Genomic DNA, 24464 nt, shown 5'->3' on the forward strand with positions numbered 1-24464 from the left:
TCAGCTTAAAGGTTACCAGAGCACGCATCCTGTCTCAATGCCTAGCTATTGCAATCACACAGTGTTCATGAGTGCGGAAGCGGGTATTTGGCCAATAAGGGCTAAGGCAAGGTTCCCTCAGACACTCCCACTGTACTTCCTCCCGGCACCATCTTAGGCTGCCACGTTAATACGCCCTTGTGGGCCCATAATGGCACCGCTTGTAATGTCACTTAAGGTGGCATTAGTTTTTAAGGCCCAACAAGGGGGAAATAGAATTTGAGTGTTAGCAACATAAGATGATGAAAACTTGCTGTGCTATGTGGTCTAATCCCAAACATAGAACACAAAATTGTGAAGACCTTCACCATCTAATTTATATAAGCTTTCAGAATACCTTGTTCCCCAAGGGACACCAATATAACTTCAATAACATTATACAAGTCCTACTACAAAAACTATGTATATAAAAAAAAACTTTCAAAGTCCCAACTAAAGATGCTATTACCTTGTATAATATTTAAACCAATAAAAGTACAGCATAAAATATGAAATTATGACAGACGAGTTTTTATTAAACATGTTAAAACCTTACATTTCAGTCAGTTTCAGTTCAACCAATAGACTTAAAATACAAACTATAAACACTAGTAAAATAATACAGAACAGTAAATAGTGTAATATTTTCTAAAAACCTAGAAAAACTTCCAGAACAGTAATTAGTTTTCTGACTAGCCCCTAGTCACAGTGCCTGGATGATCCACACCTTACTCTTTACACCATCTATCCAATACCAATCAAAGTATACCAATGGTAACGAGTCAGAAACCTAGAAAACTGAGAAAGTTGAAGTCTCTGTTAGATGTAATGCTTTGGCTCTCAATTCAATGTTAACACTTAGTAAGATACGCAATTTTTCAGGTATCAAGTACTGGGCAAGGGATATATTGACTCCACAATATTTTTAAGTTACACAACTAAGCTCCACCTAGACAAAAACGCATGATTATTTTAAATTAAAGCTCAGAAACATTAAAGAGATCACATTACAGGGATACTAAGCATATCATTCTGGTTGCATGTCCAGCAAGGAGGACATTCCAATAAGAAGTATGGCTTACCTATATGACCAACTTTAACTTTAAATGGCACATCCAGTTGACTCTATAAAGATAAAAAAAAAGTATATATATGCAAAACATTAGAACTTATACAGTTCAACAACACAGACAGTTTTTTCCTTTCCAAAATCTGAAGTGTTTTTTAATTAACTTATACATTTTCTTTACTGTCAATACTTACTTTAATTTATAAATATATTGTAATATTATTCTCATCTCAAATCCATAAAATTCAGGGAGGCTGCTCTTTTCATAAGTGTGGGAAAGAGTCTACAGTAATACTAACCACAAAAGCTACCCATACCAGAATCTTTACTTTTGTATTATTTTAGGGGGGAAAAAAAAGAGGTGGGAAATTCCACCATCAATCTGTGCTTTCAGGGAGATTAAAACTCCATTTTGCAAAATTCACATTTTGCAAAAATATTTTCAAAAAATTTTCTCCCTGTTTCAGTGAAGGAAAGGACAGCCTTTTCAATAAATGGTGGTAGGAAAACTGGACATCCCCTTACAAAAATCTAAAGTTAGACCCATATCTTATACCATATACAAAAATTAACGATTTTGGGATCAAAGACCTAAACATAAGAGCTAAAACTATAAAACCCTTAGAGAAAAACATAAGCAAAAACCTTCATGATGTTAGATTTGGTAACGATTGCTTGGATGTGACACAAAAGCATGGGCAATTAAAAAAATAGAAGAATTGGCTTTTATCAAATTAAAAACTTTGGTGCTTCAAAGAATACCATCAACAGAGTGGTAAGGCAACCCACGGAGTGGGGGGGAAATATTTACAAATTATCCAATAAGGGGTCAATATGCGGAATATATAAAGAACTCCTACAACACAACAAAATCCTGAATAAAAAGTAACAGAGGACATAAATTTCTCCAGAGAATATATACAAATGGCAATAAGCACATGAAAAGATGGTCAACATCACTAGTCATTAGGGAAATGCTAATCAAAACAATGACATACCACTTCACATCCATTAGGATGCCTATTACATATACAAAGGAAAAAAAAAACCAGAAAATAAAAATTTTGGAGGATTTGGAGGATGTGGAGAATTGGAACGCTCATACAGTGTTAGAGGGAATGTAAAATGGTGCAATGACTACTGAAATAGCTTTGGCAGTTCCTCAAAAAGCTAAATATAGAAATGCCATATGATCCTGCAATTCTACTCCTAAGTATACACTCAAAGAAACTGAGAGCAGAGACTAAAGCAGTCACATGTACACCACTGTTCACTGCAGCATTACTCACAAGAGCTCAACGGCAGAAAAAACCCAAGCATTCATCAACAGATGAATGGATAAACAAAGTGTGTTATGTACATGCAGTGGAATATTATTCAGCCTGAAAAAGGACATTCTCATACATGCTACAACTTAGATGAAACTTGAAGAAATTACGTTAAGTGAAATAAGCCAGACACAAAAGGACAAACATGGCATGATTCCACTTATATGAGGTGCCTAGAATAAGCAAATTCATACAGACAGAAAGTAGATTAGAGGTTACCAGGGTCTATGGGGACAGAGAATAGTTATAGCTTAGTGGCTACAGAGTTTCTCTTTAGAGATGCAAGAAAAGTTTTGGAAATATATACTGGTAAGGGTTACACAACATTGTGAATGTAATTAATACCACTGAATTGTACAATAGAAAAAATGGTTAAAATGGTACTTAAAAAAACAAAATCAATGGAAAAGTACTCAAAACATAACCATATTAAGATAAATATGGAAATATTCTTAAACGGAAAAAATTAATTATTTTGTGCTTTTAGGGAGATTAAAACTCCAATTTGCAAAATTCATTATATAAAAACAATTTCCAAAAAATGTTCTCAAACAAATAATTTAAGGTAGCAAGAATCAAGAAAATGTATACATAATTTAGTTAAGCATGGTGACATCATAAATTTTTCATAATCAAAACCTACCAGGGCATTTTCTTTAATTTCAAGATTCTTGAGGGCCACAGCACCTAAAAGAGATTATTACAATAAATTTTAAATATTCAAATAGTTTTTATTTCAAAAAGTTAAGTATGCTTCATTTCTAAATGTCATTTTAAGGAAAAGTAATCATAAATAATGTACATGACAGAAAATAGAGTCTACCTATGATCTTACTTTTGTTCTTCCACATAATCTAAGATGATACATTTGACCAAAACTTCCCTTATTGCAAAGTTTTGACCTCTACAGCTGTAGCTCAATATTAATATATGCAAATATTTTAATCAGAATTATCAAATTTAATCATTTAATCATTCCAATGAACAGCTGGAAAAGAAATATTAAAAATCAAAATCAGTTTACCCTAAGATACGTAAATATAAACTTCCCAAATTCAAATGCAAAAAGAAAAAAAAATGAAAACAATAACAACAGAATGTCTAAGAACTGTAGGACAATTATAAATGTTGTCACATATGCATAATGGCAATACCAGAAGGGGAAAAAAGAGTGAGGAGGAAAAAAAATGAAGTAATAATAGCTGAGAAATTTCCAAAATTAATGATAAAGACCCCACAGATCCAGGAAGCCCAGAGAATATCAAGCAGGATAAATACCAAAAAATCTACATTTATGCATATCAAAATCAAACTAGAGAAAATAAAAGACAATCTTGAAAAAGGAGAAAGAGAAAAAGCACATACCTAAAAAAGTACAAGTATGAGTATGAGAATTACATCATATTCTCTTTAGAAACCATGAAAGTAAAAAAAGAAACAACTAACCTAGAATTCTGTATTCACTAAAATTATTCTTCAAAAGTGATGGGGAGAACAACAGAAACAAAAAAGAAAAAAAAGTGATGGAAAGAGGAAGTGATGTCAGCAAGATGGTATTCTAGGAAGCTCCAAGACCTCATTCCCCAAAGGAAATATCAAGTAAATAACAGACTGACCAAAATAACTTTGTGAGAAGTCCAAAAACCGGTTAGCCAACCAAATGCCTAACAAAGAAAAAAGAAAAAGCCACACTCAAAACAGAAGAAAATTTTGTAGTGTTTTCACTCATGATTAACCCATCCCCCTCCATAATACAATGTAGTACAGGTGGGAGAAATTCACCCAATACCCATTTCCTCTATTGAGATGAAAGAAAAATAGTGATATTTGTTTGCAATGTTTTGGCCTATACAGGGAATGCTGAAAGGACTGGTTTTTGTCTTGCATGACTTGCAGCTTGAAGAAACAGTGGCAGAATTTGGATATCAGGCTGAAGGCCAATAAAAGCAGTGTCAGACTCCACAGCACGTAACAACTGCAGGTACATGGGACAAGAAATTAAAGGTAAAGCAATACAACAGAATAGCTAAAGCTCCGAGAAGATGGAGAGGTGAAATCTAGGGGGAATTAAGCCACCTTAAAAGCAGTTGTATATACGGGAGAATTGAGAAAAAAGAAGCAAATACACAGGCTGAGGGATGATACACGCCCAGAAAAGACCTGGGAAGACCTTAAGCCTTTGCTCAGGGCTAACTGGTGAAGGCCTTCTCCAGTAAAGAGCAGTCTGCAAAGTCTGAAAGAAGTGGCTGTTTTTTCAAATGCCCAATTTTCAATAAAAGATCACAAAAGCATACAACAAAAAAGGAAAACATGATCCATTCAAAGAAACAAAATAAATCTCAAGAAATCAACCTAACAATACACAGGCTTGGGATTTACTAGAAAAAGACTTTTAAACAACTGTTTTAAATATGCTCAAAGAATTAAAGGAAAACAAGGACAGAAAACAAATGGAAATCAGTAAAACTAGATATAAGCAAAACAAGAATACCTACAAAGAGACAGAAATCACAAAAAAAAACCCCCACAAAAACCCTAGTAATTCTAGATCTGAAAAATAAAATAATTGAATAATTCACTACAGAAAATCAACAGCAGACACAAGAAAAGGCACAAGAAAGAACCAGAAAACTTGAAGACATTTGAAATTACAGAATGAGGAGCAAAAAGACAAAAAAATGAAGAAAAGTGAATAGAGCCTAAAGGACTATGGGACACCACTAAGTGAATCATTACATGTATCATAAAAAATCTCAGAAAGGAGAGAGAAAGGTCAGAGAGCTTATTTGAAGAAATAATGGATGAAAACTTCCCCAATTTAAGGAAAGACATAAATATACAAATCCAAGAGTCTCAACAAAATCCAAGTAGGATGAACCATTACAGACCTATACTGAGTCATATGATAAAGTGTCAAAAACCAAAGACAAAGAGACAATCTTGAAAGCAGCAAGAAAAAAGCAACTTGTCATGTATATGGGATCATCAATAATATTATCAGTTGATTTCTCAGCAGAAATCTTGCAATCCAGAGGTGGTGAGTTGATATATTTAAAATGCTAAAAGAAAAAAAAAACACAGAGAATGTTATATCCACTTAAACTCTTCTTTAAAAATGAGGGAGAAATTAAGACATTACCAGATAAATAAAAGAAGGAGTTCATTTCCATTAGATCTACCCTACAAGATATTCTAAAAGTAGTCATTCAAGTTGAAAAGAAAAGACACCAGACAATAACTCAAAGCCATATGAAAATATAAAGCTCTACAGTAAAGGTAAATATATGGGCAAGTATAAAAGCCAATATAATTGTAACTTCGGTTTGCATCTCAACTTTTTATTCTTTTGCAGGGGGTATAAAATAATTATAAGCCTATTTTAATGATACACAATATATAAAGATGAATTTGTTACATCAATACCAAAAATAGGAAGGGAGGAGCACAACTACAAAGAAGTTAAGTTTTTGTATGCAATTGAAGTTAGTTTAGTATCAGTTTAAAATACATTGTTATAACATTAAAATGTTGTATGTAATCTCTCAGTACACACAAAGATTATAGAATATACATACACAAAGGAAATAAAGGAATCAAAACATGTCACAACAAAATAACACAAAGGAAGGCAGTCAGGTGGAAATGAGAGACAAAAATGGTGTAAGACATACAAAAAGTAATTAGTAAAATGGCAATACTAAGTCCTTCCCTATCCATACTACTTTAAATATAAATGGCTTAACTCCCCAATCAAAAGATACAGATTGGCAGAATGGATTAAAATAAACAGAGTCCAAATATATGCTGTCTACAAGATACTCACTTTGGCCCTAAGGACTCACATACGTTAAAAGCAGAAGGATCAGGGGAAAAAATCCCATGCAAAAATAACCAAAATAGAGCACAGATAGCTACACTAATATCGGACTACAGACTTTAACTCAAACCCTGCTACAAAAAAACAATGAAGGACAGTATATACAAAACAACTCAGGGGTTAGGGCACTGACTCCCCATGCAGTCAAAAATCTGTAAAACTTTGGATTCTCCAAAAACTTAACATACCTAACTACTGCTTAAGTATGCTGCACACTTTCCCCTGGATCATGGCCACATCACACTGTGCACCCCAAGCCTCACAGGCTGATACCACATCGTTACTTAAGTAGTAGTTAAGCAGTTAAGTATTTAACTACTTAATACTGTTAAGTAGGCTTCTTAACTGGTTAGGTATGTCATGCATTGATAGCATACCTAACCCCAAATTTTCCAATATATTTATTGGAAAAAATCCACATATAAGTGAACCTGCACAGTTCAAACCCGTGTTTTTCAAGGCTAAACTGTAATGACAAAAGAGGCACTTTTGTTAAGAAGATGTAACAACTATAAACATACAGTAGTCCCCCCTTAACTGCAGTTTCACTTTCAGTTTCAGTTATTCACAGTCAACTGTGGTCCAAAAATATTAAATGGAAAATTCCAGAAATAAACACTTCTGAAGTTTTAAATGGCATGCTACCTGAGTAGTGTGATGAAATCTTGCACCATTCTGCTCCTTCCCACCCTAGACATAAATCATCCATTTGTCCAGCATATCCACATCCCTTAGTCACTTAGTAGCTATTTCAATTATCAGATCACTGTCTCCATAACATGGTGCCCGTGTCCAAGTACCCCTTATTTTACTTAATAATGGCCCCAAAGCACAAGAGTAGTGATGCTGGCAATCTGGACATGCCAAAGAAAAGCTGTAAAGTACTTCCTTTAAGTGAAAAGGTGAAAGTTCTTGACTTAAGGAAAGAACAAAAAAATCATATGCTTATGTTGCTAGGATCTATGTAATAACAAATCTTTTATTTTTATTTATTTATTTATTTATTTTTAAAAGATGACCGGTAAGGGGATCTTAACCCTTGACTTGGTGTTGTCAGCACCACGCTCAGCCAGTGAGCGAACCGGCCATCCGTATATGGGATCCAAACCCGGGGCCTTGGTGTTATCAGCACTGCACTCTCCCGAGTGAGCCACGGGCCGGCCCAATAACAAATCTTTTATTCATGAAACTGTAAAGATGGAAAAAGAAATTCATGGATAGTATATACTGTATAAGGTTCAGTACTATCCATGGTTTCAGGCATCCACTGGGGGTCTCAGAACAAACTCCTTGCAGATAAGGGGTACTACTATCTATGCACCAAACATCAGACCACCAAAACATACAAAGCAAACATCAACAGAATTGAGAAGAGAAATAGATAGCACTACAATAATAGTAACAGACTTTAAAACTCTACTTTAGTAATGGATGGACCAACCAGACAGAAGACCAATACAGAAATAGAGAACTTGAACAATGCTATTGACCAAATGGACCAAACAGGCTTCACCCAACAAGAGCAGAATACACATTTCTCTCAAGGGCACATGAAACATTCTACAGGATAAACTATGTTAGATCACAAAACAAGTTAAAAATTTTTTAAGATTGAAATCATGCAAGATATCTTTTCTGATAACAATGCAATGAATCTACCAGCACCGCACTCTCCCGAGTGAGCCACGGGCCGGCCCACAATGCAATGAATCTAGAAATAGAAAGCAAGGAAAATGGAGCAATTCTCAAATGTGTGAAAATTAAACACTATTAAATAAGCAATGGGTCAAAAAAGAAATCACAAGAGAAATTAGAAAATACCATGGGACAAATGAAAATGAAAACACAACACACCGTAATTAACGGGACACAACAAAAACAGGGCTGGGAGGCAAATTTACAATTGTAAATGTTTACATTAAAAAAAAAGAAATATAGGCCGGCCCGTGGCTCACTCGGTAGAGTGCGGTGCTGATAACACCAAGGCCACGGGTTCGGATCCTATATAGGGATGGCCGGTTTGCTCACTGGCTGAGCGTGGTGCTGACAACACCAAGCCAAGGGTTGAGATTCCCTTACCGGTCATCTTTTTAAAAAAAAAAAAAGAAGAAAAAAAAAAAGAAATATGCCAAATAAACAACTTAAATTAACATCTTAAGGAAAGAGAAAAAAACTAAACTCCAACCTAGCAGAAGGAAGGCAATAATAAAGATTAGAGCAGAGATAAATAAAACAGAGGACAGAATAACAACTGAGAAAATCAACAAAACCAAGAGTTAGCTCTTCAAAAAGATCCACAAAACTGACAAGCCTTTAACTAGAATGACTGAAGAGAGGAGTCAAAACTAGAATCAGAAATGAAGGAGGAGACACTATTACTAATTTCACAGAAATAAAAACGATTATAAGAGAGTACTATGAACAACTGTACAACAAATTAATTGGATTACCTGCTTGAAATAGATAAATTCCTAGAAATACACAGCATACCAAGACTGAATCATGACAAAATAGATCATCCGAACAGACCTATAAGTATTACGGAGACTTAATCAGTAATCAGAAACTTCCAAACCAAAAAAAAAAAAAAATGGCCAAGGCTCAGATGGTTCACTGATGAATTCTACCAAACACTTAAAACAAAATTTTAAGAAACTGAAGATAAGGGAACACTTCTAAAATCATCCTATAAAGCCTGCATTACTCCGACACCAAATCCAAATCCAATAAAGACACTACAAGAAAACAGAACTACAGACTAACATCCCTGATGAATACTGATGCAAAAATCCTCAACAAAATACTAGCAAACAAAATTCAATACCATGTTAAAAGGACAATACAATATGATCCAGTAGAATTTATTCCCAGAAAGCAAGAATGATTCAAAGTCCAAAAAAAAAAAAAAAAAAAAGGTATATAAATAAATATAACAAAATGAAGGGGGAAAAAAAGTCATTTCAAATGATACAGAGGATTTGAAAAGATTCAGCACACTTTCATGATTAAAAAAACAAATCCAAAAACTAGGAATAAAAGGAAACTATCCCAACATAATAAAGGCCGTGTATGAAAAGCCCACAGCTAACATCATCCTCAATAGTGAAAGACTGAAATCTGTTCCTCTAAAAACAAAAACAAGATAAGGATGCCCACTTCTGCCACTTCTATTCAGCACAGAACTGAAAGACCTAAGCCAGAGCAATTTGGCAAGGAAAAGAAATGTAAAAGGCATCCAAACTGGAAAGGGAGAAGTAAAGCTATATGCGTTCACAGACAGGATGATCTTATGTAAAGAAAACCCTAATTATTACACACAAAAAAACTCTGATTATAAACGTATTCAGCGGGCTGGCCCCGTGGTGCACTCAGGAGAGTGTGGCGCTGAGAGCGCAGCAGCGCTCCTGCCGCGGGTTCGGATCCTATATAGGAACGGCCGGTGCATTCACTGGCTGAGCGCAGTGTTGGGTGACACCATACCAAGGGTTGCGATCCCCTTACCGGTCACAAAAAACAAAAAAAATAAATAAAAATAAACGTATTCAGCAATGTTGCTGAATACAAAATCAACACATAAAAGTCAGCTGTGTTTCTATATACTAACAATGAACAACACAAAAAGGAAATTAAAAAAAAATTCTATTTATGATAGCATCAAAAGTAACAAAAAATATTTAGGAGTAAAATTAACTGAGGAGGCTGATGACGTGTACACTGAAAACTATAAAATGTTGCTGAAAGTAATTAAAGACAACACATATAAATGGAAAGACATCCCATTCCCATGTTCATGAATTGGAAGACTTAATATTATTAAAATGTCAGTACTACCAAAAGCAATCTACAGATTCAATGTGCTCCATATTAAAATACCAAGACTTTTTCGAGAAATAGAAATATCCTTAACCTGAAGAGCCAAAACAATCTTGAGAAAAAGAAAGTTAGAAGTCTCATATTTCCTGATTTTAAAACTTACTAAGTCACAATAATCAAAAGAGCACGGTACTGGCATACAGACATATAGACCACTGGAATAGAATACTAAGTCCAGAAATAAACCCTCACATATATAGTCAAATTATCTGACAAGAATGCCAAGACCATTCAATTTCAAAAGACAGTCTTTTCAACAAAAGTTGTTAGGTAAACTGGATATCCACAAGCAAAAGAATGAAGTTGGGCCCTTATATTATACCATATACAAAAATTAACTCAAAATGGATCTAAGAGCTAAATGTAAGACCTCAAACTATAAAACTTAGAATAAAGCATATGTGAAAAGTTAAGGACTCAGTCTCGCAAGACTACCCCTCACATCAGACACCAATCACAGATCTCAAGTTGTGACCTATGCTTCTAACCAGCTATAAGTCCGGGTATACTGAGAAATTTATAGCACTGACTATATATATTAGAAAGGAAGAAAGATCTAAAATCATAAACATAAGCTTGCACCTTAAAAAACTAGAAAAAGTATAAATTAAACCCGAAGTAAGCAGAAGAAATAATAATTACAGAGCAGAAATCAGTGAAAGAAAATACAGAAAATTAATAGAGAAATACCAGTGAAATCAAAGATTGGTTCTTTGAAAAGATCAAGCGTATCCCACAAATTCTGATAAGCTGTATTTTCATTTCATTCAAAATATTTTAAAATTTCCTGTAAGATTTGACTCGTGTTATTTGGAACTGGGATGTGGTTTAATCTCCAAATATTTGGGGATTTTCCAGCTTTCTTTCCATTAAAATAATTTCTAGTTGAATTCCATTGTGGCCTACCTAAGCAAACTTTGTATGACTTCTAGTCTTTTAAATTTATTAAGGTATGCTTTATGGCCCTAAGTATGGTCTATCTTGTGAATGTTCCATGTGAGCTTGAGAAGAACATGTATTCTGCTGTTGCTGGATGAAATGTTCTACAATGTCAGATACAGTTGACTGATGGTGCTATTCAGTTCAACTGTATCCTTACTGATTTTCTGCCTGTTAAATCCATCCATTACCAATATATGGGTGTTGAAGTCTCTTACTATACTACTGGATCTGTCTATCAATGCTTGCCATTCTATCAGCTTCTGTCCTACATATTTTGAGTCCCTAGTTAGGCACATACACATTAAGGATTGTTATGCCTTCTTGGAGAATTGACCCCTTTGCCATTATGTAATATCTCTGAAATTAATATAGCTACTCCAGTTTGTTGTTGTTTGTTTGTTTTATTTTTGTTAGCATGGTATATCTTCCTCTATCCCTTTATTTTCAATCTGTCTGTGTCTTTATACTTCAAGTGCGTTTCTTGTACCCAACTTATATTTGGGCTTTCTTTAATTCACTCTGTCAGTCTCTGTCTTTTACAACTCATATATTTTTAGATCATTCACATTTAAAGTGATTACTGGTATAGTTGGACTAATGCATTTATATCTGTGGTATAATATTAAATATAGTTTGGTCTTTGTCCTCAGTTTCTGTCACAGAGCTCCTAAAATCCTTGGAATTTCCTGAGTCATAGTAGTGTCTTTTGTTATTCATAATGAGCCTCGATAACACCTGAATTTATGCTAATAAAGTGACTTAGAATTTATGCTAATAAAGCGACTTAGAGCCCTAGATAGCCTCAAGATGGACCAGTAACAAAAAGACCAAGTGACTAGAGGATGAGAGGATCAGAACTTTCAGCCCCATCTGTATACCTCCAGGAAAGGGGGAGGGGAGGATGAAGATCAATTTCTATAAAAACTCTTAGACAACAAGCTCTGCTGGGCTCTGAGTTGCTGAAACTGTGGAGGATAACACGCCCGGAGAGGGCATGGAAGCTCCGTGTATCCACCCCACCATACTTTGCCTACTCATCTCTTCCTCTGCATCCTTTGTGTTATCTTTTATGATAAACTGGTAAACATAAGTGTTTCCCTGAGTTTTGTGATCCATCCCAGCAAATTACTAAGCCAAAGGAGAGCAGGTTGATTGAGTCCACAGATGAGCAATCTGTGAACAGGGAGGGCCAACTGTATTGGCAAACTGAATTCAACAATGTTTAAAAAAGCATTACACACCATGATCAAATAGGATTTATTCCATATGCAAGACTAGTTCAACATTAAAAAATCAATTAATGTAATCCATTATACTAACAATCTAAAGAAGAAAAATCCTACGATCATATCAACAGACACAGAAAAAGCATTTGGAAAACCCAACACACATTCTTTGGCCAGGGAGGAGGGAACTCTCAGCAAAGCAGGAATAAAGGTATGTATAATAGAAAAAAAAAATCAGAATATTAGCTGCCTCTGGGGATGAGGGCAGGAATTGACTGGGAAGGGTCAGGAAGAAATTTCCTGACTCAGTCTACCAACTGGACCCAGTATGGCAACACTCTAGTGCTACATTACAATTAAACAGGGTTTTGGAAGCTCCTCATTCATACATAACAATGTTTCTAAGGGAAAATAGACTCTGACAGCCAAAGAATCATCTCAGAAATAAATTTTCTGAGCACTACCCAAATTTTCTGAGAACCACGTGAATACTAACTGCTATTATTAACATGCTAATAGTGAAATTAGCTGGATCATTACACAGAAGCCTAGCAAAAGTACAAATTTATAACTAATAGATCCTTCTGACATTAGACCACAAAATTTTAAGTCCACCATCTCAAAATTTCACCTATGTAGGAATTAGTTTCTGTTATCAAAACGTTCAAACAATGCTTTTTAAAAATCTTCAAAGTTTATCAAAAGTTACTACTTCTGAAATTATCAAAGAATGTTTTCTAAAAAATACTCCAGCTAAACCTTCTCTGGCGAGCTGCCTTGCGTTTGTGTCTCATCCTTTAACTAGTGATGAATTTTATTCCTTTCATTGGTGCTGAAACCCGGGACGGGACTGTCCACTGTGGACCCCGTCTCCATCTCAACCAAGGCGGCTTGCCCTCGTCCACCTTTTCGGGCGTTGGCTCTTCGCACTCACCACCACTTCCACCCTTAGGTCAAGATCTGAGGCAGCGGTCAAGCTCCATGCCATAAGAGTTGGTGTTCCTCATGATGCTCTCCACCAACACAGCAGGCTTGGGGTTTCTTCCAGCAAAGCAAGAGAGCCAGGTGCAGATCAGCATGGCTGCAGCGGCTCCACCTCCAGCACAGTAATAGGCCCAGCCAAGCTGACAGGCCGGCATAAAAAAAGATTCCTGGGAGCGCCCAAGCCATGCCGCTGAACCGAATGAGCAGCCCGAGGCGGCGGAGGCCAAGGACGGGGATGGAGAAGATGCGGAGGCAGAGAGGGAGCCGCCCGGCATGGCCCAGCCCCGTGAGTGACCCCTGGCCCGTCCCTGCTCGGGGAGCGGACGCCCGCCTGGCTTCCACCTGCCCCACCGGGCCACTCACCGGCCCCAGGGCTGCCTCCATTTTCTCAGGTGCTCGGGGCTCGGGCCCGGCTCAGCGAAGCCTGTCCACCACACCCGGCTCGGCTCCTCACTGAGCCTTCCCACTTGCTTGCCCCGGCGCGGGGCTTCCCGGAACCTGCGGGCCGGCCTCTCCTCCCACTCCCTCCGCGGTTCTCTGGCGGGGCTGGTGGCGTGGGGCACCCCTGGCCAGCGTCAGGAGGGCAAGGAAGTACGGGTTGGGCCGACTGTCACTCCAGCGCGCCCTGGGCTCTGGCCCCTGGTAAACTTCCTGTTACCGGAAGGCAGATACCATCTCTGCGGCCACCAGTTCGGAAAAACGCCTAACCATTTTCTGGTTAGGAATAGTGTGGTCGGAGCATTCCCAAGATCACTTGAACCTGCCGGAGAGCTGACTACGGGCAGGCACCGGAGTCAGTCCGCCAGGAGGATTCAAAGGTGAACTGTGTGCTGCGGGCTGCTCCCCCGAGGAGCTCATGCTCTGGTGTGGGAGATAAGACAAGTACACAAATAACCGCGATAACAGGAGGAAGGTGATAAGCCCCGAGAAAGATCTACACAGTGCTACAAAGGCACCCAGAGCGACCGGTAGACTGCGCCTAGCAGAAACCTGGTAGACTTCCTGGGTGAGGCGGTGCCGAGCAGGGTCTTGAAGGCCTGGCCGATAGACGAGGGTTGCAGAAGACACGTCCCAGCCCAGCCCAGTGCGCAAAGAAGGGGGAGACGTCCGGCTAGGGAGGCGGAGACGCGGCAGAAAACACACAGCCTGCGGGGCCGCCACTGCGAGATCCAGCAGCCCAGCCTAGTGCACACAGAGTGAGGAGACATCCAGCTAGGGAGGCGGAGACTCGACAGAAACCACACATCCTGTGGGGCCGCCACTGCGTGATCCAGCAGCCCGGGCAAGAGCACAAGGAACAGGGAGAAGTCATGCACGAGAAGTGGAAGCTCAGCAGAGACCACACACCCTGCGGTACCGCCCTGTGATCCAGCAGCCCAGCAGAGTCCAAGCTGACCAGAGAAGTGGCTCCCCGGAGAGGCCAAGACCAGAGGCAACCACACACACAAGGCACTAGAGGCCAACTGAGCAGTCACGGAGGTAGCTATACCAAATTGGCAACCACAGCAACATCTTAGTTAGTCAATACTCTCAAACCGGTGGACTGTGAAACCCCCTGCCACAATGAATAAACATCAAAAAAAAGATACCAGAAATACAAAAAATCAAGAAAGTACACCACCAAAAATTAATAAATCTCAAACTCTAGATCCTATAGAACAAGAAGCCCTCGAAATGACTGACAAGGAATTTCAAGTGATAATTCTAAGGAGACTGAATGAGATACAAGAAAACTCAGCTAGACATCACGATGAAATGAGGAAAAGTATACAGGACCTGAAAGAGGAAATGTACAAGGAAATCAATGTCCTGAAAAAAAATGTAGCAGAACTTGCTGAACTGAAGAAGTTATTCAGCGAAATAAAAAACACAACGGAGAGTTTAACCAGCAGGCTTGTCGAAACTGAGGAGAGAACCTCTGAACTTGAAGATGGGCTGTTTGAAATAACACAAGCAGACAAAAATAAAAGAATCAAAGACATTGAAGAAAATCTGAAAGAGATATTAGACAACCTTAAGCGCTCAAATATCTGAGTCATGGGTATTCCAGAAGGGGAGGAAAATGGAGATTGCTTTGAAAACATATTCAACAAAATAGTGGCAGAAAACTTCCCAGGTATAGGAAAAATCACAGATCTTCAGATCCAGGAAGCTCAATGATCTCCAAATGTATTCAACCCAAAAAGGCCTTCTCCAAGACATGTCATAGTCAAACTGGCAAAACTCAGAGACAAAGAGAGAATCTTAAAAGCAGGAAGAGAAAAACGTCAAATCACCTATAAGGGAGCCCCAATCAGGCTAACATCAGACTTTTCATCACAAACCCTAAAAGTGAGAAAGGAATGGGATGATATATTCAAAATACTAAAAGACAAAGATTGCCGGCCAAGAATACTCTACCCTGCAAGGCTATCCTTCCGAAATGAGGGGCAAATAGTATATTTCTCAGACAAACAAAAACTGCGGGAGTTCACTACCACACGACCACCCTTACAAGAAATCCTCAAGGGAGTACTGGGTTTGGTTCCTGAAAAATAACTACCACTACCATAAAAACCCAAGAAAAATCAAAACCCACTAGTAAATAAAAATGGCATTCATGAAGAAAAAACAAACAAACAAAAACACTATTTACAATCTAAGGAACCAACAAACAGACGCGAAACCGTAAATCAGAAAGCAAGGAACAAAAGACACCTAAGACAACCAAACAACCAATAAAATGCTAGGAATAAATCAACACCTTTCAATAACAACTCTTAATGTAAAAGGCTTAAGTTCCCCAATCAAAAGACACAGACTGGCTGACTGGATCAAAAAGGAGGACCCAACTATATGCTGCCTACAAGAGACCCACCTCACCCATAAAGATTCACATAGACTAAGAGTGAAAGGATGGAAAAAGATTTACCATGCAAACAGAAAAGAAAAACGAGCTGGAGTAGCTATTCTTATATCTGACAAAGTAGACTTTAAACTAAAAACCATAAAAAGAGACAATGAAGGACACTACTTAATGATAAAAGGACTGATCCATCAAGAAGACATAACAATCATAAATATATACGCACCCAATGATGGAGCAGTCAGATTTATAAAACAAACTCTATTAGACTTAAAAAAAGAAATAGACACTACTACCATAATAGTAGGAGACCTGAACACCCCACTGTCAATATTAGACAGATCATCTAGGCAAAGAATCAGTAGAGAAACACAAGATCTAAACAACTCTAGACCAATTGGAATTGGCAGATATCTACAGAACATTCCACCCAACAACCTCAGAATATTCATTCTTCTCATCAGCACATGGATCATTCTCCAGGATAGATCACATATTAGGTCACAAACCAAGTCTCAATAAATGCAAAAATATGGGAATTATCCCATGTATTTTCTCAGACCATAATGGATTAAAACTAGAAATTAATGACAAACAAAACTCTGGAAACTATACAAACACATGGAAATTAAACAGCATTCTACTTAAGGACATATGGGTCCAAGTAGAAATAAAGCAGGAAATCAAAAAATTTATTGAAACTAATGAAAATAATGATACATCAGACCAAAACCTGTGGGATACTGCAAAAGCAGTATTAAGGGGGAAATTTATTGCATTAAACGCTCACCTCAGAAGAATGGAAAGATGGCAAGTGGAAAGAAGGGAAAGATGACCTAACACTTCACCATAAAGAACTAGAAAAGCAAGAACAATCCAAACCTAAAGTTAGCAGACGGAAAGAAATCATTAATATCAGAGCAGAACTGAATGAAATTGAAAACCAAAAAACAATTCAAAAGATCAACGAATCAAAAAGTTGGTTTTTCGAAAAGATAAATAAAATTGACAAACCATTAGCATGGCTAACAAAAAAAAGAAGACAGAAGACTCAAATAACCAAAATTAGAATGAAAAAGGCGATATTACAACTGATTCATCTGAAATACAAGGAATCATTCGAGACTACCATAAACAACTATATGCCAACAAATTTGAAAATCTGGAGGAAATGGATAAATTTCTGGACACACCCAAGCTCCCAAAACTGAACCGTGAAGACGTAGAAAATTTGAACAGACCAATAACAATAAAGGAGATTGAAGCTGTTATCAGAAGGCTCCCAACAAAGAAAAGACCAGGACGAGATGGATTCACAGCAGAATTTTACCAAACATTCAAACAGGAATTGACACCGATTCCTTACAAACTATTCCAAAAGATTGAAACGGACGCAAATCTCCCAAACTCATTCTATGAAGCAAACATCATCCTGATACCAAAACCAGGTAAAGATATAACCAAAAAAGAAAACTACAGGCCGATATCCTTGATGAATATAGATGCAAAAATCCTCACTAAAATACTAGCAAACAGAATACAGCAACACAGACGTAAAATTATTCACCACCATCAAGTGGGATTCATCCCAGGGATGCAAGGTTGGTTCAACATACGCAAATCAACAAATGTGATACACCATATTAATAAAGTCAAACACAAGGACCATATGATCATCTCTATAGATGCTGAAAAAGCATTTGATAAAGTTCAGCACTCATTCATGACAAAGACCCTCTATAAGTTAGGTATAGAGGGAAAGTATCTCAACATAATTAAAGCCATATAGGACAAACCCACTGCCAATATCATCCTGAATGGGGAAAAGCTGAAAGCTTTTCCTTTAAGAACAGGAACTAGACAAGGATGCCCACTCTCACCACTCCTATTCAACATAGTGTTGGAAGTACTAGCCAGAGCAATCAGAGAAGACAAGGAAATAAAGGGCAGCCAGATTGGAAAAGATGAAGTCAAACTGTCCCTGTTTGCAGATGACATGATCCTATATATCGAACAGCCTAAAACCTCTACAAAAAAACTGCTGGAATTGATAAATGATTTCAGAACAGTAGCAGGATACAAAATCAACACACAAAAATCAGTAGCATTTCTTTTCTCCAATAGTGAACATGCAGAATGAGAAATCAAGAAAGCCTGCCCATTTACAATAGCCACCAAAAAAATAAAATACTTAGGAATTGAGTTAACCAAGGAGGTGAAAAATCTCTATAATGAGAACTACAAACCACTGCTGAGAGAAATTAGAGAGGATACAAGAAGATGGAAAGATATCCCATGCTCTTGGATTGGAAGAATCAACATAGTGAAAATGTCCATACTACCCAAAGTGATATACAAATTCAATGCAATCCCCATCAAAATATCAGACATTTTTCTCAGAAATGGAAAAAACTATCCAGTCCTTTATATGGAACAATAAAAGACCACGCATAGCCAAAGCAATTGAGCAAAAAAAATAAAGCTGGAGGCATAACACTACCTGACTTTAAGCTATACTACAAAGCTATAATAACCAAAACAGTATGGTAATGTCATAAAAACAGACACACTTATCAATGGAATAGAATAGAGAATCCAGAAATCAACCCACACACTTACTGCCATCTGATCTTTGACAAAGGCACCAAGCCTATTCGCTGGGGAAGGGACTGCCTCTTCAGCAAATGGTGCTGGGATAACTGGATATCCATATGCAGGAGAATGAAACTAGACCCATACCTCTCACCATATACTAAAGTCAACTCAAATTGGAGTAAGGATTTAAATATACACCCTGAAACAATAAAACTTCTTAAAGAAAACATAGGAGAAACACTTCAGGAAATAGGACTGGACACAGACTTCATGAATACGACCCCAAAAGCACGGGCAACCAAAGGAAAATTAAACAAATGGGATTATATCAAACTAAAAAGCTTCTGCACAGCAAAAGAAACAATTAACAGAGTTAAAAGACAACCAACAGAGTGGGAGAAAATATTTGCAAAATATACATCAGACAAAGGATTAATATCCAGAATATACAAGGATCTCAAACAACTTTACAAGAAAAAAAACAAGGAACCCAATTAATATATGGGCAAAAAGCTAAGTAGGCATTTCTCTAAGGAAGATATACAAATGGCCAACAGACATATGAAAAAATACTCAACATCACTCAGCATCCAGGAAATGCAAATCAAAACCACACTGAGATACCATCTAACCCCAGTTAGGATGGCTAAAATCCAAAAGACTCTGAACGATAAATGCTGGCGAGATTGCGGAGAAAAAGGAACCCTCATAAATTATTGGTGCGACTGCAAAATGGTGCAGCCTCTATGGAAAATGGTATGGAGATTCCTCAAACAATTGCAGATAGATCTACCATATGACCCAGCTATCCCACTGCTGGGAATATACCCAGAGGAATGGAAATCATCACGTCGAAGGTATACCTGTTCCCCAATGTTCATCGCAGCACTCTTTACAATAGCCAAGAGTTGGAACCAGCCCAAACGTCCATCATCGGATGAGTGGATATGGAAAATGTGGTACATCTACACAATGGAATACTACTCAGCTATAAATACGAATGAAATACTGCCATTTGCAACAACATGGATGGACCTTGAGAGAATTATATTAAGTGAAACGAGTCAGGCACAGAAAGAGAAATACCACATGTTCTCACTTATTGGTGGGAGCTAAAAATTAATATATAAATTCACACACACACACAAAAAGAAAACTGGGGGGGTGGGGGGAAGAAGATATAACAACTACAATTACTTGAAGTTGATACGACAAGCAAACAGAAAGGATATTGTTGGGGGGGAGGGAAGAGAAGGAGGAGGGAGGGAGCTTTTGGTAAGGTGCAAGAATAATCAACCACAATGTATATCGACAAAATAAAATTTAAAAAAAAAAAAGACAGAGGGAATTGATTTGAGAGAGCAGAGTTCTTCCCACCTTTATTCCAAAACCCTCTAATTTTACTTTATATGAGTGAGAAATAAACACTCTGCTGAAAAAGAAAAAAAAAAAAATACTGCAGCTATAGTAGTAAGAGGCAGATTAAGTGCTTTTTTAGATCGTACAATAATCCTATCATAAAAGCTGAAACCGGTGTGTGTAAAGTACTACAGTGTCTGCCAACAGTAAGAGCTCAGGGAATGTTCTTTTTTAATTTAGTAAATTTGTATTGAAGGCCTGTTGTGTGCCAGGTGCTCTGTTCTAGGTGCTGGGAACACAGTAATAATAAATAATACTAATAAATAATGATAAAGAACACACACACACACAATATATACTCCAACTATTAAAGTCTCATTTATTAAAATATAATCAATTTCTATACATAAAACACCAACATGTTATTTTTAAAATTATATGGTAAAGACCAAAGTTGGAGGGCTCACACTACATAATTACCAGACTTACTACAAAGCTATAGTTATCATCACAGTGTGGTATTGCTAAAAGGATGGACACACAGATAGTTGGAACATAATATAATCCAAAAATAAAGCCACATAATATAAAGTACACTGATTTTTTTATAAAAAAGCAAAGATAATTCAATAGAGTAAGAATAGTCTTTTCAGCAAATGGTGCTGAATTAATTGGACATTTGCACCCACATGCAAAAAAACATACCTCAACCTTCCCATTTTATATAAAAATGGGTCAAAGACCTAAAAGAAAAACTATAAAACTTCTAGAAGAAAACAGAACATGTTTGTGACTTTGGGTTAGGGAGATTTCATAGATAAAACACCAAAAACCACGACTCATTAAAGAAATTTTTGATAAAATAGACTCTATCAAAATTAAAAATATTTGCTCTGCAAAAGACAGACTAAGACTGGGCGAAAACATTCTCAAATTACATATCTGAAAAAGGATTTGTATCATTAATATTTAAAGAACACTCAGCAATAAGAAAACAAACACTTTTGAAAAGAGTTTGACAGTTCCTCAAAAAGTTAAACACAGAGTTTCCATAAGACCTAGCAATTCCACTGCCAGGTATATTCCGAAGAGAATTTAAAATATATGCCCACACAAAACTTGTACGTGAATGTTCACAGTAGCATTATTCATAACAGCCCAAAAGTGGAAATAACCTAAATGTTCATCAACTGATGAGTAGATAAACTAAATGTGGTATATCCGTAGAATGGAATACTATTCAACCATAAAAAGAAATGAAATACTGTTATATCCTTCAACATGGATGAACTTGACAATTTACTGTTAAGATAAAAATGCCAGAAACAAAAGGCTGCATACTGTATGATTCCACTTAAATGAAATGTCCAGAATCAGCAAACCCCGAAACAGAAAGTAGATTAGTGGCTGGCAGAGGCTGGGTGAGGAGGAGTAGGAGGGAACAGAAAGTAACTGCTAATGGGCATGAAGTTTATTTTGGGGGGGTGGAAACGCTCTGGAATTAGTGATGATGGCTGCATAATTGTGTGACTACACTGAAAAGCACTGAATTGTACATTTTAAAAGAGTGAATTTGATAGTACGTGAATTAAATCTCAATAAAAAAAGAATACAAACAACTCAATTTAAAATGAGCAAAAGGTTTGGACACCTCACTGTCTGAAATATACAAACAGCAAAGAACATGTGAAGATGCTCAACATTAATCACTAAGGAAATGCAAATTAAAGCCACAAAGCTTTACCACTACATACCTATTAGAATAGATTATTCAAAAAAAATTTTTTTTTCAAGGACAATACCAAGCGTTGGTGAGGGTGCAGAGCAACTAAACCCTGATACAGTGTTGGTGGGATTGGAAAACGGTATAGCTAATTTGAAAAGCAGTTCCGTAGTTTCTCATAAAGTTAAATGCTCACCCACTACATGACCGTGCAATTGCACTCTTACTTATTTACCCAAGAGAAATAGTTTTTGTTCACACAAAATCTGCACATGAATATTTATAACAGTTTTATTCATAATCTCCCAAAACTGAAATATCCTTCAACCAGCAAACAGATAAACATAGCACATCCACAGAATGAAAAACTGATGCATGCAAGCCATTCTGTGTAAGAAGTGAAATTAAGAAGCCAGTCCCAAAAGGTTACATACCATATAATTCCATTCATATGGCGCTCTGGAAAAGGCAAAACTGTAGAGATGGAAACAGATCAGTGCCTGCCCAGATGCCGGGTGGGGTGGAGTCAACTACAAAGGGGCAGCATAGAGAATTTGTAGTCCACTCTATCATGGTACTTACCATAAGTTAACAAGAGGTATTTTTTTAAGCAAACTAAATTATCTGCTTACATTATTTAATAAACGAAAAGAGTAAAGATAAACAACTATTTGAGAAGTGCGTGCACATCCGAGAATAGTTACTTTAAAATATATACATACACATTATTCACAAAAAAAAATTAACTCTAACTTGGGCCTGGGAAATTCACTTCATAAAGGAGTCCAAACCCTAATGGATAAACAAGGATGTAATACAAAAACAGACGGAAGCACTGAAAATTAGGCTCTAGGTAAGGAAGAGCACCAAGAGCAAACGGTGACAACCTCAGCTTCGGTGCTTCCCCATCTAGCAGCGTGGTGCACGTATCCCTTCCTTCTACAGCTCTGAGACGCTACACAGTGCACCTTTCTTTTTTCTTTAAATTCAGTAATTCACTCTAACCCACCAAACCCCAAAGCCTTGCAAATGTGGCATATTCCTGGGTCAGGCTGTGAAGAGAAAACACACAAGTGACGGTCTGAGTTACTGTGCACGTGAACTTCCTTTGAGTTATCAGCCAAACCCAGGCAAGCGACCCGGAGTCCCGCTTCTGCGGCCGGAAGCGGGAGCCGAGAACGCGCCAGGGGGTTCGCCATGAACTGCGGCTGGGGAAGGAAGGAAGAGAGGAAGGGGGCGTCTTCGGTCACAGCGCCCTGCCTTCACGTGCGAGGCAGCGTGCGACACTCCGTCGGGTCTCTGGGGCCTTCGTCCTATCCCACCGGGAAAAGGACAAGGATGAGCCCAAAGCCAGCGGCGCGTGGTTGCTGCCCCTCGGCCAGCACAGCCGAAACCGGACCGCGCCGGGCGAGGGGCAGGAAAGGGCGCCCCGCGGGAACCTGAGCAGCAGCCCCACGGGGCCGCCTGCGGGTCTCTTCAGCCGCTCCGCTCTGACCAGAGGGGCCTTTTCTTCCCGCATCCAGGACCCTACTCCTCCCTCTCCCCACCCCACCAAAAAAGCAACTCGCGGGTGGACGCCCCGAAACTGCCGCCCGGCTTTACGTCACTTGACCTCGAGGCGGGAGACGGCAGGTGGCGGCACCAGGCCCCAGGAGGACAGCGCCCGGCACAGGCGAGACAGGGGCGGCGGCGGCGGTCTCGGTACCTTTCCAGATGCCCAGAGAGAGTTGGGACGTATCCAGGTTCACCACATAGTCCCCCAAGAACCGATTCAACACGTCCACGACCACCGACTCGAATACCATTTTTCTCAGCCGCAGCGGGCACGGCGGCCGCGCTCCCGCGCCCTTCTCCCTGCGCCCGTCTCGCGAAGCAGCTCGGTTCACCGGCTCCCCAGCGGCTCCGGCTCTGGCGCCACGCCTGGCCAGACGCGATGCCCCAGCGCAAGCCCAGCGAGGGGCGGAGGCGACCCTCGCACGACGCCTGCGCAACTTGGAATCGCGGGTGGAGGCGGAGCGCGGCGCGGACCTGGGCGTGCCCTATCGAGACGGAGAAAGGGCGACTGCGCGTGCGCCTTAAGGGCCGAGGCGGCTCCTCTTTCCAGTTGGCCCCGCCTCTTCCCTCATCGCCTAGCAACAGGACACGTGTCAGGAGCTGCAAGATTTTTTCTGACCCCGCCCCGACAGGCGGACCTGAGTGTTGACCGGCCGCCCGAGGGGGCGGGATGGGGGCGTGGCTCGGCGGTTACGCCCGGCGGGAACGCCCCTCCCCCACCCGAAGACGCGACCGCCACCTGACGCGGGTCGGAGGGCCGTACCCAGAGTAGGGCTTGGGGAAATTCCAGCCCCTTCGCTGTGAGGCTGAGACTTCACAGGGGATGTCGCAGAGAGCATCCCGCCCATTATGACAAGTCGGGAGGGGCCGGCCGGCCTCGGTATCTGCTCCGCCAGGTCCTCCCAGCGCCGGGCGAGGACGCGCCACCCGCCCTTAGAATGACCTAACTTTCACGGCTGTAAATTAGGGGATGGGGGAGGGGTGGGGAAAGAAAAGTCAAATCGGATAAGGAATTCCACGCCCCGTCTCTGCATCGGAGGTGTGCACCCTGTTTTTGATCGAGTCGTTTAC

At 39.1% G+C, this 24464-nt stretch overlaps 1 protein-coding gene across 5 annotated transcripts in view; it reads right to left on the reverse strand.

Moving 5' to 3' along the window:
• Window positions 1-23771, reverse strand: part of VPS13A (vacuolar protein sorting 13 homolog A) — a 270889-nt gene extending 247118 nt beyond the window's left edge. For all 5 annotated transcript variants that reach the window (XM_063081395.1, XM_063081392.1, XM_063081391.1 and 2 more), the window contains exons 1-3: window positions 23545-23771; window positions 3059-3102; window positions 1101-1143 (exon numbers count right to left, since the gene is read on the reverse strand). In XM_063081395.1, coding sequence (XP_062937465.1) covers window positions 1101-1143; window positions 3059-3102; window positions 23545-23644 — 187 coding nt within the window. In that variant the 5' untranslated portion in view covers window positions 23645-23771. The remainder of the gene's footprint in view (window positions 1-1100; window positions 1144-3058; window positions 3103-23544) is intronic.
• Between the last annotated feature and the right edge of the window lie 693 nt (window positions 23772-24464).

This window comes from Cynocephalus volans, chromosome 16, assembly GCF_027409185.1.
Source record: "Cynocephalus volans isolate mCynVol1 chromosome 16, mCynVol1.pri, whole genome shotgun sequence".
Taxonomy (NCBI): Eukaryota; Metazoa; Chordata; class Mammalia; order Dermoptera; family Cynocephalidae; genus Cynocephalus; species Cynocephalus volans.